The 19,627-nt window shown below is 41.2% G+C and overlaps 1 protein-coding gene across 1 annotated transcript in view; it reads left to right on the forward strand.

The window, feature by feature from the left end:
- The window catches only part of ephb4a (eph receptor B4a), a 35,421-nt gene that overhangs the window by 12,254 nt on the left and 3,540 nt on the right, over positions 1–19,627 (forward strand). The window contains exons 2-14 of the mRNA XM_038708241.1: positions 6,528–6,598; positions 8,414–8,695; positions 10,594–10,984; positions 13,058–13,210; positions 14,714–15,049; positions 15,134–15,258; positions 15,941–16,106; positions 16,430–16,529; positions 17,788–17,852; positions 18,013–18,126; positions 18,429–18,676; positions 18,760–18,975; positions 19,189–19,338. Of these exons, the coding sequence (XP_038564169.1) occupies positions 6,528–6,598; positions 8,414–8,695; positions 10,594–10,984; positions 13,058–13,210; positions 14,714–15,049; positions 15,134–15,258; positions 15,941–16,106; positions 16,430–16,529; positions 17,788–17,852; positions 18,013–18,126; positions 18,429–18,676; positions 18,760–18,975; positions 19,189–19,338 (2,417 nt within the window). The remainder of the gene's footprint in view (positions 1–6,527; positions 6,599–8,413; positions 8,696–10,593; positions 10,985–13,057; positions 13,211–14,713; positions 15,050–15,133; positions 15,259–15,940; positions 16,107–16,429; positions 16,530–17,787; positions 17,853–18,012; positions 18,127–18,428; positions 18,677–18,759; positions 18,976–19,188; positions 19,339–19,627) is intronic.

The raw sequence follows: 19,627 nt of genomic DNA on the forward strand, positions 1-19,627 counted from the left end.
CATGATTCATACACACATATTGAGTGCAAGTTTTTCTTTCACATGCACACACTAACCTACCCTCTTAAAAACAACACTGGACAGCTGGCACGTGAAGGAAAATCAGTTTGTCTTCTCATTTGCTTTCTTTAACTGCTCCATTGTAGATAACCAAGGACATCCAAAATTTGCATTTTTAATGATTAACCAGCGTAATCCTTTGTAACATGTGGTTAATAATACCTGGAGAACAGTCACTCCTACCATATAATGATACTCTTTTGCTAAGAATAATTATTATATATAATTATTTGAATACTCCAACAAGCAAAACAAACTAATGTTAATGCAGACGTCATTTATTGTAACCATAGTTAGCCATTTAAGAACATCGACCTCACTGGGGAACACTGATGTTAAAATGGAGAGAAAATGACCAAAGTGAGTTTTTTTTTTTTTTTTTAAGGAATAGTTCAACATTATTGTCATGCTAAGCCTAGTTGACGCTACACGATTTTTTAACCTGATTTGCCGGTCAGTGAGCTCGGCGACGTCGTTATGCCAACTCGACATCACTTCCAGCGAGGCAGGTATATATATAACAGGCAGCTGGCAGGACAGAGAACTACTTTTTCACCGCAAAACACTTTTTACTCGCCTCCAGCTCTCTCTGTAGCTTAGACGATCCCTGCTACCTGTGTGTGCTAATCCATTCTTTCACCCATATTTTTGTCTTTATAATAACTATTTTTATATTAACAAACAGCAGCTGTTTTGTGTGTAGTATCGCGTCAATTTCCGTTTCACATTTCACGTGTGTTTTCTTACAAAACGTGGTTTGGACACCAGCCGTCAGGTGACACAGACATTGTCAGCTCGTGTAGTGTGTGGCCCCCTGTCACCACCGATCAGTGACGTTGTGTAATCTGAGCAGCACGACATTCGGCTGACGATGAAAGTCGTGTAGTCTGCGCGAGCCTTTAGAGAATGCCTCTTCCATGTCTATACTGTAAATATTCAGCTACAGCCAGCTACCGTTAGACTGAACATGAAGGAACCGGCTAGGCTGACTTAGTCTGAAGCTATCAAAAATCTACGGATGATGTACGGATTTAACAAACAAGATGTAACATGTTCATTAGTGAGCTTTGGTGCAGGTGGTAGGCAAGTTTTCTTTTTCTTTTTTTAAACCATTGAGCAGATTCAAGTAAGCCTTTTCCCCCTGTTCCCAGTCTTTGTGCTAAGCTAAGCTAACCGTGCAGACATTAGAGATGTATCGATTTTCTCATCTAACTCTTGACAAGAAAACAAATAAGTGTATGTTCCAAAATGTTGAACTATTCCTTTAACTTAAATGTGAAACGTGAAGGTATCAAATTGCCAGAGGCACCAGAACATCCCATAAGCATCTAATTTCAGGGTATTGGCTTTGCAAAATTTAAAACATGTGCTTGCAGTATTCTCTGAAACACATGAGGTTTTGAGTTACACCTGGAGGACAATAACTCTCCTATCAAGAAATTACTTCACACTACTCCAAGAAGCAGGACAAACCTTCATATCGAGCAGGGAACAGAGCAGCTATATGCCCCAAACCACCAAACAAATATGCAAGCTGATATGATTTCTTTGCTCGGCATCATTTATTTCGTTTTTTGTGTCTTGTATTGATTAAATTACTTTAATAAGAAAAAGCAATGTATTTCTCTGACAGAAAAATTGTCAGTGTTTGTTTTTATGTTGAAATAATTAAGCTACACATGTGGTATATGTCAGAAGTATCAATGTCGGGATGAGATGGAAAAGGAAAGTACTGAGCGTACAGAAATACATTATGATGACACCAATATGTTATCAACCTGTCATGGCTTCATGTTAGCTGGCCAAGCCAAGCACAAAAAAAGACATTCAGAGCAAGCTTGATGAATGTAGCTGTAAAATTGGCACACTGAAAAGTCTATCTAGTTTTTATACATTTGTCATCTGTAAATCCCAAACCTTCTACTATCTCTTCCCGTCTTACGTTCCTCTTTTCCGTTATCCCCCTCTGTCTCCATTTCTCTAGGTGTATGAGGGTAATTGGCACTCTGTTTCTTTAATTAAAATGAGGTCTAATTGTAGCTGAAGCAGGGCAAATGTTCATAGGCCTATAATTTCCCTATCACACTGCAGAGCCATGGAGAGGGAAAATAGGGAGGGAAAGGGCACGCAGAAAAGAAATTACCACAAAAGTGAAGAATGGCGAACAAGATTCAGAGCAAATGGATCCTGCTGTTGAATTTGAGGTGAGTTGTCAAAAGCTTGAAGACAACTGTATAGAAAATGAGGGAGTAATATTTGGCGCATACCCCCCCCCCCCCCCCCCGTCAGAAATAGAGGGTCAAGTTTTACATTTCAAAAGAAATGTGTACAGCACCCTCTATTGTTGTCTGCCTTTCATATGGAATACCTTCCCATGTCTGTTTTTTTCTGACATGGTTTGATGATTAAAATCAAAACTATACCACGCTAATACTGATATCTCACCTACTTCAGGCCTCTCATTGTCTTTCCTTGGAGTAATAATAATGTCTTTTTATAATATTTAACAACATATAACATGTCTCCGTAATTCCAAGTCTCAGTCCTGGTCTTCTTCCCAGCGCCAGTATCAGTTTAGACGTCTCTTGTGTCTCCTAATGTGGACAATTGTACTGTAATTACTGTACAGTTGTTTGTTTTGGGTGTTAAATATGGCCAGATGACGAATTTTCATTGTTCCTTCATTTATCTAGCACTAGGGGCAATTGGCAAATGGCAAATGGCGGTGGGTGGCCGCTGCTGCTATAAGAATGTAGGGGAAACGCCAGCTTCCTCTAACAGGGCTTAAGTCTGGATCTACTTCAGTGAAAGGCAAGGCCGTGCAGGCACATAATAGAAATGCTCACCATCTCATAGAAACACTCACGCTCACACATCCTGTCTCATAAACCTTAATGGTAGAGTGCGATAAACAGTGATTACCATGCCTGGGGGGGGGGTTCTTTTCCACTCCTTCAAAATAAAATAAAAAACGAAACAGAGGCAGGTGTGCATATGAAAGGTGGTGACGGAGCAGTCCCCAAACTGGAGTGTATTATGAAGGTGGTTTTTTTTTAATTATGCTGGAGTGAACTCGAGGTAGACTAAATGTGGGGGAAAGCACCTGTCTGAACTTTGTCATCCAATTATCCTCCTCATCTACCTCTCTCCTTTTTTTCTCTGCTTGCCGCAGACTTTCCTTTCTTCTTCTTTATCGCCTCACATTGTTGTTACAAAGCTGGTGGGCTTCTGGGGCTTTTAAGCGGAAGAGGGTGACAAGCATGTACATTTGTGTTTTCTTTACAGAGAGTTTGCATAGAGAGAGTAAAATGAGTAGGCTGCAAAAAAGAATCGGGTAGTACACAGGGAGAAGTCATTAATAAAAGCCACATTTACCTCTGTGTGATACAATGACAAAATTGCGGCATATGCAGCCCTGATAATTAGTGTTATCAAGTCACTGCTTTCATATGCTGTGCATGAGACAGGTCACCCAGACCATGGGAACAAGAAAATGACACTGAGTTGAAATGCAATAAGAAAGATTTGTTAATTTGGCTTTATGGCAGTGAGAGTGGAGTTGAGAAGGGGGATGAATTCTGTGTATGAGGGGGTGGGGTTTTTTTTCACTGAGGAAATGCATTAAATTAGCAGGAGCTAAGATGTGAGCAGCCCTCAGCATGATTGAGTGTGATCATTGAAAGCATTATGGAAAAGCAAGGATATAAAGAGTCAGATATTTATATATGACGCTAGATATTTTCCACTTAAAGCACTTGTTCTTTTACTGTTAATTATTTTGTATTAAAATATCCATGTGTTACAATTTTTTTTTTATCTAAAGGAGGAATAGCTGTTGGGCAGAGTAGGGCATATTTATTTAATACAGTTATCAAATCTATCTGTAATATGTATTTGTATTGTTATTGAAATTCTGACTCTGACCAACTGTATTATCCTGTTAATTCATCCCATTAGTATTTTTTTAGAATGAGGCTTGTAGGATATTTCAAATTTCAAATAAAATAATCAAATGTTATCTTCTCCATCAGCACAGAGGAACAACAAACAGATTTACCATAAACTATAAGCTTAGTGTTGAGTGCAGCAATGAAAGCACTAAAGACACTGTTTACTGTCCATGCTGAACAGACCTCACTTGTCCTCTATATCTGATATATATAGTATCTGATCTTTAACTGACAGTTTAAGGTTAATTAGTGTTAAACAATGGCGTCTGTCTCTGGACTGCTATAGCAGGAAGCCAGAGTCAAACTCTGCATTATATCGGAGGATTTCTCTGCCTTCATGTGTATTTCATTGGGATGTGGGTTGAAAAGTGGTAAATGTGATTGCCTCTCACTTTACACATGATCGCAGAGATTAGTAACTGTAGGCGGCTGAAGTTATTTTCGTAAAATACTACAAGTGCCTGTGTTGAACAGTGTTGTGCAAAATATATTCATAGAGCACAAGGAGTCCCTAACAGCCTTCATATCTATCATGACTTTTGTTTCTTGTACTGTTTTATATATGTTTTTATGTTATAACTGCTTCATGTTAAGCACTTTGTAACGTTTGGTTTTAAAAGTGCTCTATAAATAAACATTATTATTATTATTATTATTATTATATTATTATTATCTTCATAATGTCTGGTGCAAAAGCAGTTTCCAAACATAAATGGCCAGTTCTACTTCCCAGTGCCCAAAGTGATGGAAATTTTTTTGTTTTCACCGGCCAACTGTTCAAAACCCAAAGGTATGGAACTAAGGCAATGTTTGGTGTTTTTCTAGATGTTGTCTTAAAGGATCCATTGATTTTCAAAATGGTTGCCAATTTATATTTGGTCAGTCAACTAATCAACCATTTTACCACTACTTAACTTTGCCATTCCAGGCGATGGGAAACTTGCAGTTCTAGTTGAGGTGTTTTAGATTACATTCTGTGTAGTGCACATTTCAGATAGGTTAACTGTAGATAATAATTAACAACTTTATCTCTGAAAAGGTAAACCAGTACCAGTGCCAGCTTCACAAATGGCAAAAGCACATTAAACATTATTAAACGAATGGAAGAAGTATAGTCTCCACATTTGGATAAATACAGAAGGAATCACTGATTCTGTGTATGAAATTAGACACTTGACTTGCAGGCATATATTAAGAGCAGATGTTTTGTACAACAAAGCAACATGTTGAAGCAAGTAGGAGGTGGAAACAACACATCTTAAACAGTTGACGAAAACAACACTTTGGCCTCATCCAGGATTCAGAGTGACTTTTTGTTATGAATATGAGAATGTAATAAGAATAATCTTACTAAAATTACATTTTTATTTTAAGATATGGTTTCAGTGCAATTCAGGCACGATTTTATTATTTTCATGAAGCAAAAATCAATACACTTAGATACCAACATTGGGGAAAATAAAACTTGGAAATTAAATGTTTTTTTCCAGTGCAGTGGTTGTATTGTATTTGTCTGTAAATGTGTGTGTGTGTGTGTTAGTGGGGTTATGGGGTGCCAGGTTTTACCGTTGAGCTTTATATTGGAAGGCTAATTCAACAAAACATCTTAATAACCCCAGTGATAAACTCACACTGAAATCCCCATTTCCTCCGGCATCCATTTTCATGCAGGTGCTCTCCTTGATCATGGCACACAGGAGAGCCGCATTAAATCCTGTTTATTGGTAAAGCCAAACTGCCTCACCCTTGAGATGAGCTTCCACGGGGAACATGCATGGCTCTTAAAGCCAGGCCTGTGACAGAAACCTCATCCCATCAGGAGAAAGTCACAATTCAGCAGAGACAATCTGCTAAGACAGCTGGGGAGAAAAAAAAGATGTCCTCCTCACATGAGAAGAAGTCCCTTCACCCTAACCCAACTCTGCATCAGGTTACATGCAGTTCAAGTCCCGGATTTCATTGAGATACTGAATCATAGCAGAACAGCTCAGATTGATTGTGAGCTGGCGGCCTGCCGCTCAAAAGATTACAAAAAAATCTATTCTATTGTAATCATAGATCGTGACTGGAAGGGCTTAAATCTTTATGTACGTGTGTCTGCGTGCGTGTGTGTGTCTGTATCTATGAGAGTCTGTTCGATTGTCTTGTTCCAGCTACTTGTCCCTACTCTCTCTTGACAAAGGCAAACTCTCTTCACCGGGTTTAGTGTGACCACAGGCTTGGTGTGTTGCTGGGAACACAAGGGACACTGGGGAGAATAAAAACAAACATGAGAGGAAAGACAATTTTAGGGTAGTGGGAATCTTTCTGTAGATGTAATTGACTGGTGAAACTCCATCTCATACTCTAATCCCAGTATAAGCCATAGCTGATAGGCAGAGAACTCGGGATTTGAAATATGTGGTTTTAAATTCATTTATGTGTTTCTTTGAATGTAAATGAGTCTCATACATGTCACTTTTATATTTCCTGCTGTGAGTGATTTTATGTCTTTTAAACCTTTTTTTTTTCCCACAGAGGTCCTGATGAACACTAAGACAGAGACGTCTGATCTCAAATGGACCATCTTTTCAAATGCCAAACCCGAGGTATGGGCCCCAGCTTCAACATGTTATCCGTATTACTAACACAGAGCTTGTGGTGACTGGGGATTTTTGCCCTCCTGCTGTTCCTTTGTTACTTTGGCTATAAAAGAGTTCCTTATATGGCAGGTAACTGACAGAATAAAGGAATCGCCTGAGTGAATGTGGGGTTCAAAGTATATTGAAAGCAGATGCTTTGATATATCCCATCAACCTTGGAGTTGGAGTCACTAGCTGCCCACAATTTTGAATACTGCTGCCAGAAAAAGACATATTTGTAATTTGATCAACTGAGGAGTGGTTGCTAGGGTATTTTTGCCAGCAGCGTCAGTGACCAAAACTGCTCAACTTGCTGATGTCTCACAAGGAAAATGGTAACAGTGATGCTGGCAAGGAGATTTCTGGAACCGGAGAGAAATTTTCAGCAAATGTGTCTGCGCTTTTGATTAAGATGCAAAGCAAAAACAGGCCGACAGTCTCTAAATAGTTTGCACGGCCATTATCATCTGAAGCAGTTTATCAAAAGTTCCACATTGTCAAAATACATGGCTGGACTGTGTTTTATTACACTAACTTAACAGTAAAGAGCATAAAGCTGTGATTTAGTCAAAAGTGACAGGCAGCAGTGGAGAGATGCCATGAGCTGTCGACATTAAAGATTACAGATATAAAAAGACTATTATATGGTTTATTTATTTTTAGCATTAAAGGGTTATGATACTCTCATAGTAGATATTTGTGGCAACTCCTAACCCTGTCAGATAAGTCTGGCTTCTCGATTTGATATAAATTACTTGACAGTGTGGGTGTGATAGAAAGTAGTGTAAATCACATCACTCAGACCTAAGCTTTGCACAGAAAGGACATGGCAACCAAACTCAATTCTTCGATGTTAAGTATAAAATCAATTGTGATTGGCCTTGCTTAAAGATCTCCTTGATTTGCTTTCAAAAAACATTTTTAACAACTGCTTTACATGATTTTTGTCAAATCCACATGAGCCCTGTGGGATATTTTGTGCATCTTCGTTGCAGAAAAGATTTTGTTCACAGAAATATGTGTCCATAATATTTATTTTTTGGAGGATTAAAAGGGAAATTCTCCCCTCAAGAGATTTAGACCTGGCTCTCAGTGCTCTGCTGCGCTGTAATTCATTCAGACCAGTATTCTGCCTCACTCAACACAACATCTGTAAATGGATTTTTAAAGATTTACATATTTACATAACTGAATTTCTGAGCCTCAAGTTCAGCAAATCTCCTAAATTCTGCCCTGAGTATGTTAATTTCTTGCTTGTTTCCCGCTTTTGGGAACATAGTGATGGTGAACATGTTAGTTCTTGACTCAGAAGTTAAACATTAAGTATTTAAGTTACATTTGGCTCCCCAACAAAGGTAGATTCCTGTGGAGGATTTTCACTTCATACATATTTGTGATATCCCCTCTGTATTCTAGTATTTTAGTCTGAAAGTGTGTTTGAAGGGTGAGAGAGCTGTGCCTGTCTCGGATGCTGTGTGCCGTAGTATGCTCTGTTTGACAAGTGAGACTTGTATTCCCACTCGCTGGGCTGCAGCTCCATAGGAGGAATGATTTAACAGCCCAGATTTAAATTTGGGCTGGATCAAAATCCAGCCTCTGACAGGTGCAGTACAGCAGAGGGCCGACAAAGAATTGCAACATTATTATGATTAATAGGACTTTTAATGTGACCAGTTATATAAAAAGCCTAGTGAAAGACTTTACAGGAGAATTAAACATACTAGTTTTCTGGTTAAGATGTCATTTTAGCTTGACAACCTTTGTTCTCATCTTTGCTCTCAGTGGGAGGAAGTAAGCGGTTTAGATGAAGAGAACAACAGCGTAAGGATCTATCAGATCTGTCAGACTGACAGCTCATCCAGCCATTGGCTGCGCAGTGGCTTCATCCAGCGACGAGGAGCATCTCAGGTTTACGTGGAACTGCGATTCACCATGATGGAGTGTTCATCCAGGACCACCCACCAACGCAGCTGTAAGGAGACCTTTAACCTCTACTACTACCAGGCAGACTCCAACGAGGCCACTTCCACTTACCCACCCTGGATGGAGAACCCATATATCAAGGTACGTCCATGACAAGTGCTATAAGATATCCACTTTTGAAGATCAGTTTATTTGCCATGGTAAGCGCCATTCAGACTGTGAGTACCACTGTATAATGTTTTATTTGGCTCTGGAAGAACCATCTGAGAATGTAATTAATTACTGACCCTTTGCTAAGCCACGCCTCCCTTAGTCACTGTTGCTAACAGTGGCAGCGCCGTGATAAAAGTCCTGACGGACTGCCACTGTTTATTACTGCACTCCCTGGAGAAATATTGTCTAATTTTTGGAAAGAGCGATCCCAGAAAGAAGCAAACATTATTGCAGTTGCGTTGTGCATCTGAAGATTTTCTTCATGCTGTCAAACTGACTCAAACTGACTTTATAAAAGTAAAGACAGAAGCTAAAGCCTACCGATCACAGAGTAAAAGTGAACCGTTGTAACCTATTATCTATTGAGAAAGAGGATATTGATATTAAGGATCAACACTGTTCCTGTACAGCTGGGTAGGTCTCTGTTCAATATTACAATCATTAAAAGGCAAAAACAGTTAGCTAGTTTTAACTAACTAACATTACATGAGGAACAATCCACAGCTGACATTTTCCTGGATTTGCTTTAGGTTTTGGAAAAGGAAAAAACCTTACTTTTCCTTTCAGGCTCTGGGTAGTGATTGTAACTATTACAAGTGCCCCAGGAACAGCGCTTGACCGTGTCTTGGAGGTCCAAGGAAGGTTAAAATCAAGGAGAACTGGACTTGGTTGAAGATAGGATTGGATAACTATGGCCTGGATGACTGACAACATTCACTGACATTATGGGAGGTGTAGAATCCAGTAGTTTTACTGGGGACTAAAAGTATGGATATTTGTGCCTCTGCTGCATCAAATTCTTTTCAAAACATCCGTCTCTTGTGAGTCCTTTAACATTTATGTAAGTGCAGTATTAAATCACTACAGTATACTTTTAATGCATTCAAGAAAAAAAACACATAATGAATTCAGAAAAGAAGAACACAAGTGGATCATTTCCACATCATTGAAAAGTGTTAAGTTTACAAAATAAATTGTATGAGGGCTGTTAACGAGCAAAGTTCTTATCTTTCCCTTTGACAATATTAATAAATCTCTCCAAAACAAGACAGGCTTTAAGTTCCCTTTGTTTTGCATTTTAAATCCATATATGCGTGATGTTATATGACAGCTAACAATTTACCTTTTAATTCCTAACTATTTAGATTGACTTCTAACATGCAGTTGGCTTCTATTTCTTTACAGTTACAAAATCAGCTTGCAAAAAGTTGCGTTAGTTATGTTTATTGCAGTCAACAATGGCGCACTTTTATTTTATGTTGTAGTTATTGTCTTGTGGGGCCGCAGGACTGTTTTGAAAACGTTCCTCGTCTGTGCATTCAATCTGTATGTTTGCTTATTGTTTATCTTCTGGCTTTCATTTACCAAACACAGAGCTTACAAGTGCTGTGCTTTTGGGCGTCTCATCGTCAAACCTCAAATGTTGTAGCGTCCTTGAACACACCGCCAGAAAGAGGTTTCAAAAACAGTCCCTGCTCCTCGACTTCATTACCACTTCATAATGTAACTTTGACAGAAAAATAAAAGTGATGAAATGTTCACAAGGATGAATTACCTTTCTCCCAAGCACGTTTCAAGTCCCTGCAAGTAGAGGTTCAACGCGTACTGTAACAAATGGGAAACAATGTCTGCCTGGAAGGTAGTAAATCAATCTCAAATCACAGTGGTATGCTTTGGAAAATGTTCAATAATATAAAGCATATGTTGTGTCTAGTTAATGGGCTAAAATGGCTAAAACATGCAAAACCGACAGTCTGGTCCTTTTTAAGGCTAAATCCTGTGTGTTGGAATAGGGCCATTACATTACATCTTTCTTCCTGTCCTAGGTGGACACAGTGGCTGCAGACTTTCTACTAAGGAAGGGCGGGGAGCGGAAATTTAATGTGAAGACCTTAAGAATCGGCCCCCTATCTAAGAGAGGCTTCTACTTGGCCTTTCAGGCTCAGGCCGTCCACATGGCCCTGTTGTCTGTCAGGGTGTTCTTCAAGAAGTGCCCCCCCCTGGTCAGTGCTCTTTCCTCTTTCCCCGAAACTGTTCCCCGCACTCTGGTGCAAGAGGCGCAGGGTGTGTGTGTGGAGCATGCCGCCCAGCAGGGGCCCCGACCTCGTGCACCTAAGCTGTTCTGTGGGGAAGATGGCCAGTGGGTGGGTCAGCCAACAACCACCTGCGCCTGCGTATCAGGATTTGAGCATGCCGAAGGACACACAAGATGCACAGGTAAGAAGGAGGCAAGGATAGGCTACATATACAAGTATGTATATAAACAGCAACCACATAGGCAGCAGAGCAGGCAGACTAAACAAGAAAACAATGGTAAGATGAGGGTGGGGTTCACAGAGGGTCGAAGCGCTTGAGAGGAAATGAGAGTCCGAGGAAGTTAATGAGGCAGGGGAATGGCTGTGCCACAGAGGGGACAGAGAGAGGTCATGTGGAGCAGCACTTATCTCAGAAAGGAAGAGCAGGGTCAAAGGCTTACTGCTGCGCCAACGCATGGCTCAGCTAAGATAGGATGAGCACAGGAGGACTGTAGAGGTGAAGGGAGCTAGAGGGGGGAATGCTCTGGGTAAAGATCATATCACTTTTTGGAACATCAAAGCAAAGCTGACAAAAAAAAGAAGAAAGAAGCAGGATGATTCTCTCAGGAGCTGTGCAGCAGCTCTGTCTAATGAGTCCAATTAACAAGCCTCGTGCATGAACCCCCCCCCCCCCCCCCCCCCCCCCCACGCACATTCTCACACACACTCTCACACACACACACACATTCTGCAGCACACCAACATGGATAAATGTTGAACAGTAAAAACAAAGAAACACAAGAAGAAATGCAACATTTTCTCAAGTAAATTTTGCGGTTGCATCTGTCTGTATTTGGAGGTAGGATTCAGTTTGATCTCTGCAGGAAGTATAATGATTTTTCATGACACAAAATCATTTCTGGTGAAGTGAGGTTGGCATTTCCAGCGTTCTGTCACTGAAGAGAGCTGTGAGGGAAAAACACTCACCAGACCATAAATGGAAATCTTCTTGATGGCAAGATTGAACTGTTAATTTGCTTTGTAGGCCGGTCATTTCAGAGGATGAAATTGAAGTCTACTTGAGTTAATTTTGCTGTAACGCCATTATCTCCCATTGACAATACATATATTTTCTGGGTCAAACACAATGCACAACGCAAAACTTGCTGTCAAGTAGATTTAGTGTTATAGATGAGCTAGATTAGAATATTTAAAACACGTCTTTTAGAAGCAGAGCTCTAGTAGGCTATAAATACTGTTACATGGGAGGGGTATATTTCCCCATTAACAATGTTATATAATACAAAAGGGTACAAGATGACACCCTGAATATTCCCAAATAAACAAAGAAAGCTAAATGTTAGCAGCGGTCAACAAACTCAATATCAATCTTCATAAAAAGTGCGAGAACTCAGAACAAAATAATTACTTAAATTGGCATGGACTGCTGCAAGTGCATAACAGTTACAGATGAATAAATGGAAAAAATCAGTTTAGTGAACAATAGGAACAGGTAAGTGTCATTTATGTTATCCTGAGTGGAATGAGAGCTCAAAAACACCAAGGTTAGTTTCATAATCCTGCATTATGATGATCACTATCACTATGTCTTTGAACAACTTGGAATAGGTGTGATATGCAGCAGCGCTCGGCACACGCCAATACATTGTTCACGCGTGGGAAATTCCAGCTGGCAAAATGTCAGTCGGAAAGGCCAGTGTGTAGACCCTGCAAACAAATCAGTTTTGACTATTAACAATGCTCCACTTGGTGCGAAGGTTTATTGTTTTATTCCTCTCACTCAGCAGCTGGACCTGCATTTCAACAGCCACAATGAACACGTCATAATCACTGCTCATTCACGTGGGGGACATGTGTTGAATCTGGTGTGTCTTGAGTGCCACGGTCTGTTTTTGGTTTTAGTGTGGAGACTTGGAACAGAGTCAAATAGCAAAATCACATGTTTGGTCTCTTCATCCAGATATGGTCAATAACACATAGGGTTTATTCACAAAATTGACTATTACTATATGTTCATTACTGAGTTTCAGTTTATAGCCCTCATTACGTGGTCCTGTCTGTCAATCTGCAGCCATCTGGCACCAAAGTATCCTGGGGGGAAAAATTGCATTTGCACATTCAGTTTGACCCATGTCTGACTGGGACACAGTGGGTGTGGAGACTGTGTGCATTGTTCTGTAGTATTATTCACAGGTTGAGAATCAGACCTCATGATAATTTGCCTTCATTTGTTTTCCCCTCCTGCCCTCTTCAGCCTGTCCTGTGGGTCAGTTCAAGCCGGGCCCCGAGGGACAGTGTACAGGCTGTCCAGGATTCAGCCACGCCACCATCAGGGGGGCGTCAGTGTGTGCATGTCGTTCTGGATACTTGCGTGCAGAATCTGACGCCCCGGACACCCCATGCACTAGTAAGTATGCAGAAAGCAGTACTTATGCACGGATCCACATGCAAATATGGAGGTGCTAAGCAACACAAGTATCCTCTCGCTCGTTTTCACTCTTTACCTTCCCCTGCACTTCTTCACTTTGTTTTTCCCATCTCTGGGGCTATTTCTCTTTCCTTCTGGTGTCATTTAGCCAAACTCATCTAATCTGTCCTTTGTCCCACTGCTGGGCATTGAGATGCATGTCTTTTGTGACAGGTTGTTGGGGGCAGGGCTTTCTCTCAAAAGTAACGTAGGCATTGATGGGCTCAAGTGACAACTCCAATTCGGATTCAGGAATTTCAATTCAGCTATATGTTGGTTGTGTGAATGGGAGGAACTTTTTAATTAGGTGCACTCTTTTGGAATGGCCATAAAGAGGATGGGAAACAATGTGAAACAGCGCCGGGCTGTTGACAGTTCCTGTTCCCCACAGGTGTGATATCAATAGCAACAAGAATTTTACAACTACCAATTTCATTATTACTGATAACTTTAATTACAAATGCTTTATCTTAATTATTAATCACTTAATTAGGCCATTCCTATTATATATTCTGTTATTGTACTGACTTGCCTGTGCAGTTCTGCACATCACTTATATTTTTTAATTTGTGTGCTAAATTGCAACCAAGGTGTACAATCTATAAATCATGCAGCGTCCCCCCCCCCCTGAAAATTACTGTGACCGCTTTGGTGATTTGGTGAAGTGGATTCTGATTGTTAAGTCATAAAATGTATCCCCTCTAAAAATCCCCATTCCCAAATTCTGAATTCTGAATTCATTCTCACCCAGATTGTCTATGATGTTGCCCCACTTGGGTTTCCAATGAGAGCACTATTAGCACTTAAGTTAGCTGCAGGCTCGGTGACAAAGCTCTGTCTCCTTGGCAGGAACAGAATCTCATTCATAGTGGCTGAGTGGTATTGCTGTTTAGTTATGCTTGGCTTGAGGCAATAGCTATCTTCTTACAATTTTCAGACGGTGATCATTATCCTCCAGTTTTAGACAAATGTAATTGCACCAGTTAAATTCTGCAACACATATGCTCCCGCTGTGATGCGAAGCCACTGCAGGAGCATCATTCAGCTACGTGACTTCATGTGCAGACTGAATAAAATGTCCTCACCATATACTGACATAAACATAAACAAATGGTCTGTGTGGGTCATGGAAAGGTAAAACAGCAGTAAAATGACACAACAGGGATTATAATTTGATTTCATTGGACATTTTATACACTATGATTGCATCAGGGCTAATAAGGCCTAAATATTAAAATAGGATGACATTTTTGACCAAATAATGTGAAAATATTTGGGGGATGACTGCTGGTAGTTTAGTGGAAGAAAACAACTAAATGTATTTCCCAAAATATTATATACATAACTTTAAGCAGGATGATTTGCTAATACAGGAGTTTTTACAGGAGGACATTCTGTTTATCTCCAGTATTTAAAATACAGGAAATTTTTTTGTCACTGTAGGACCTCCCTCTGCCCCGCGCAGCATCGTCACCCATATCAATGACACCACGCTCAGTCTGGAGTGGAACGAGCCTCTGGACAACGGCGGCAGAACAGACCTGAGCTATGCTGTCAGGTGCTCTGTGTGCAGGACACCCAAGGGGCCGTGCCTCCCCTGCGGCGACAGCGTCACCTACCGGCCCGAGCAGCACGGCCTGCTGGGTCGCAGGCTGGAGGTGTGGGGTCTGCTGCCTCACACCACATACACCTTCACTATCCAGGCCCTCAACGGGGTATCTCAGCTCAGCGGCAAGGACCCTGCCAGTGAAAGTGTCAACATCACCACAAACCATGACGGTAAGAGGGACAGAAGAAGAGGTAGAAAGGTATAAATAGTCAGAATTTCATGTGGTATTTATAATTCCTCTGCCATCTGTGCAGTGCCATCGCTGGTGTCTGCTATTCAGAAGAGTGAGTCCACAGAGAGCAGTCTGACTCTGCACTGGTCAGTCTCTGCTCAGCCACATTACACCATCCTGCAGTACCAGCTACGCTACTGTGAGAAGGTGAGAGCTCCCCGACAACATCCCTCAACTGTCTGGCTTAAAGGTCACATACTCTCCAGGTTTCATGATTTTACACACTGTGCTTCAGGATTAGGAAAGAAGTGTGGTACGCACAGTGGCTTAGTGGTTAAAGTGGATTTCCTCACACAGTCCTAAAACATGCAGGTCAAGAGAAATGAAACCAAATTGCCTGTGGTTTTGTAGATTACCCAGCCAAACAATGCTCCAGATACTTGACTATGCAAATTATATATTGCAGTATATTAGCTTAAGTAATGGTGTCATGTCAATTCAGAGATACTATATATAATACTTTGTTTTAGTGATGCATGTGACAACTGTGGCTGAATTTGTGTTTTTGTTCTGACAAAAACACAGAGAAAAACCTGACTCAGGATCATATAGCTGAGACACAAGATGTTTTTGTGTGAACGAAGGAAATCTCAAAACATGTGTACCCCTCCAACATATTAGTTAACATTCTGATCAGTATGTTTTAATGTGCTGTACTGTATTGAACGACACTCCAGGTTCAGTTCAGGTCAGTTTGACTAAACTGCATATCAATGTTGTGCAGTTGTATTTGAATTCCTACACATTGCCCCATTGTTTCCTCACTTACTCCTGCTTTTGCTCCCTCCTGCATTCCTAACTAAATCTAACTCTTGTTCTCATGTGTTAGGAGCGACGTAGTGAAGATCAGTGCCACTACACAGAGAGTAACAGAAACCAGGCTGTGCTGACAGACCTCCGCAGGGCCACTCAGTATGAAGTGCAGGTTCGGGCGCGCACCATGGCCGGTTATGGCAGCTTCAGTCGTGCTGCCATCTTCCGCACCCTTCCTGATGGTAAGAAAAGGCCCTGTTTGCTCTTGAAGAGGGAGTTTCACACACATTGCTCTTTTTTTTTTCTTTCACACGTTTTTTTCCTTTCCACTGGGGAGGTTTTTCTCCATATCCTTAGACAGTTTCTTCTATGAATTTATTGCCTGTGTCCTTGTATGGAGTTAGTGCCCTTGTGTTAAGCCGCTTTTAATATTATAAATTCCTGTCATGTTCTTTTTTCCCTTCTCATACTTTTCTTTACTGCCAATGTAAACCTCCTGTTCTGATTTCTATCATTACACTCTAACTCTTTCTGTTCTGTCTCTTTTGTTTGTCTCGTCTCTCAGGACAAGACTCTGCCTCCCAGTTCTTGCTGCCCGGCATCCTTATCGCTGTTGGGATGCTGCTGCTTGTCACTTTCGTCTTTGTGGCCGCCTACTGCATACGGTGAGAACGAACAGTAGGGAAAGAGCCAAAGAAAAAGATATTTGAAAGGGAAAGAAGCTGACAGAATAACAGGAAATGGAAAAACGGGGGAAATCGAAAACCAATAACAACCGTGACCCCAATTTTACAGTTTTGCACCACTTTGTTCTATTGTTTATACAAATCATATCTTATCAACAGTGGATTTGCACTCTGTTACCTACACCATTTTTTCAGAGTGAGGCAGTTCAGACACAAAGCAATGCTCACGATGTCTTTTGCTTACACAGCTAAAAGTTATCCTGCTCATTACAACGTTTTCCTTAGGCTTCATTGTTTGAGTAAATAGTGTTGGATGCCATCAGAGGGAGAAAAGGTGTGTGTGTGTGTGTGAGAGAGAGAGAGAGAGAGAGAGAGAGAGAGAGAGAGAGAGAGAGAGATGACGATAGAAGTAGAGGGCAGGGAGAGACAGGATGCAGGCGTCCCAACCCTGTTTCCACAGGACAGGAGAACAATAGCTGTGACCTTGTGACACACACACACACACATGCACACACACACACACACAAACCAATGGCTGAGGCCCAGATCTGCCACTAACTGAGGGTGGTGCATTATTGCTATTTTAGGCTTATGAGGTGGGAGAGAAATGGAGGAAGGCATGAATCCAGTAGCTACGGGGTTGTTACAGTCTTGCAGGGATGAGTTTGCGCCAGCAGAATTATAATGCAGCCGCTTGTGTCAAAGAGCAGAGCCACAGAGGCTGGCTCAGGTATGCTACCGCTACCACAAGCAATCTTGTAATGTGCGTTTGAGATCGCTGAGGATTGTTTAAGGCCAGCAAAATCCTTTCGTCAGCAAGGCAGAGTTTTAAAATGATGGCAGTGTTTTTGGAAACAGACAGTGTCCTTCTCTGTTGGCTAGAGGGAACTGGTCTGTAGCTGAACTGACTTCAGACCTGTCAGTTCTTGGGGCCAGGATAGACAATATTCCCCACGGGGATCAATAAATTATCATATCGTTGCTTGCTTGCATTCTTGAACATCAAATAAAAATATTCATATAATTAGTGATTTTTGGCTTATTTTTGCAAAAGGGCATCTTTGTTATTGTACTGTTCTGAACAGCCACGTTGTGAGACCATTGATTTGCATCACATTGGGCTGATAAAGCATTAGGAATGCCTGCCAAAGAAAAAAGTCTTACATTCTTCCATTCTTCAGATAACTGCACTGCCATCCATCTTATTTCATTTATCCTGATCTCCTTCTGCCTGCAGGAGACACAGCCGAGTAAAGGATCCAGAACTGAGCGACAAAAACAACCAGTACCTTGTTGGCCAAGGTAACATATCAAGGACACGCACGCTAAACCTCTGCTGTGATTTACGACTCGTTCACATCAAGAAAATCATTTTTAATGTGCCCGGGTTCATTGCTCCTCATAGTACGCTAAAGATTTCTTCTTTTCCTTTCCCATGACTCTCTTTGTCGTTCTCTCGCAGGGGTCAAGGTTTATATCGACCCTTTCACCTATGAGGACCCAAATGAGGCCGTGCGAGAATTTGCCAAGGAAATCGATGTTTCCTTTGTCAAGATTGAGGAGGTTATCGGTGCTGGTAAGCCCCAGCTGTATGCTTTTCCCATCATTCACAAATGTGTAAACTCTGTACTGGTCAACTCTTTCTGTGTACTTTTTTGCTGTAGTCTTACAGATTGTTCTCTTTCAAAATAACATTATTAAAAATATATCTAATTTAGTCAAATTGATTCTGTGACATTTAAAAGCATTGCCTAAATTTTGCAGCGTATATAAAACAATTAACTGATAAATTATGTCAGCACTATTTCCAAACTAAAGGGCACCGTAAAGCTGCAAGGGAGCTTCACCAGTGTGTGTTTGTATGCTGGTGTGCTGCAGGAGAGTTTGGAGAGGTGTGTCGAGGACGGCTGAAGATCCCCGGGAAAAAAGAAAACTACGTAGCAATAAAGACACTAAAGGGAGGCTACACCGATAAGCAGAGACGGGACTTCCTGTCTGAAGCGTCCATCATGGGCCAATTCCAGCACCCCAACATCATCCACTTGGAGGGGATCATCACGGCCAGCTGTCCAGTCATGATCCTCACAGAGTTTATGGAGAACGGAGCTCTGGACTCATTTCTACGGGTCAGTGTGACAAAGAGAACACACCCTAAAACACACAGCCACTTCACTCATTCCTCCACCTGAACTCTCTCTCTCCTCCACAGCTGAATGACAGTCAGTTCACACCCATCCAGCTGGTGGGTATGCTGCGCGGCATCGCCTCCGGCATGAAGTACCTGGCAGAGATGAGCTACGTCCACCGAGACCTGGCTGCCCGTAACATCCTGATCAACAGCAACCTGGTGTGCAAGGTGTCCGACTTTGGCTTGTCACGCTTCCTGCAGGAGAACTCCTCTGACCCGACGTACACCAGCTCTCTGGTGAGATGACAGTCCTCTTGCCTAAGATTCACTTGCATTAAGTCATCTACAGTATATCTGTTTGTCAGATGGTATTTATACATTTCTGTATTAAATCATATAATTACAGCAGTAAAAGTTATTTTTGCTTCATTAACATCATTTTATAGCCTTCCCATCTGACCATGTTGATGTTGAAGTTTTGCAGAGCTGATCGTTTTCTTTTTTGTGCAGGGAGGTAAGATCCCAATCCGCTGGACAGCACCAGAGGCGATAGCCTTCAGAAAGTTTACATCCGCCTCAGATGTGTGGAGCTATGGCATTGTCATGTGGGAGGTGATGTCTTTTGGAGAGAGGCCGTACTGGGACATGAGCAACCAGGATGTAAGTTTAAACCAAAAGCCACAATTGGGCCATTCTTGACAATGATTTTAAGGTCTTTTCAGCTTTTCCAAAACAAAATTGAAGCTCAATAGTTAAAATTTTTCAGGGAATAAATGAAGTGTTTGAATAGTAGCTTAATCATTGAGATTGCCAAGGAACACAGTCATACAGGACAAATCAAGTTCAGCATTTTCTTGCTTTTCCCTTTTCTGTATAGTTTATTTTTTCTTCCAGTTTAAAAAGAAATACCACTAAGTTAATGCATTGGTTTGAATAACGATAACTTTTC

Source organism: Micropterus salmoides, unplaced genomic scaffold (assembly GCF_014851395.1).
Source record: "Micropterus salmoides isolate LMB-PRFRI ecotype aquatic unplaced genomic scaffold, ASM1485139v1 Ms_hic_scaffold_9, whole genome shotgun sequence".
Taxonomy (NCBI): Eukaryota; Metazoa; Chordata; class Actinopteri; order Centrarchiformes; family Centrarchidae; genus Micropterus; species Micropterus salmoides.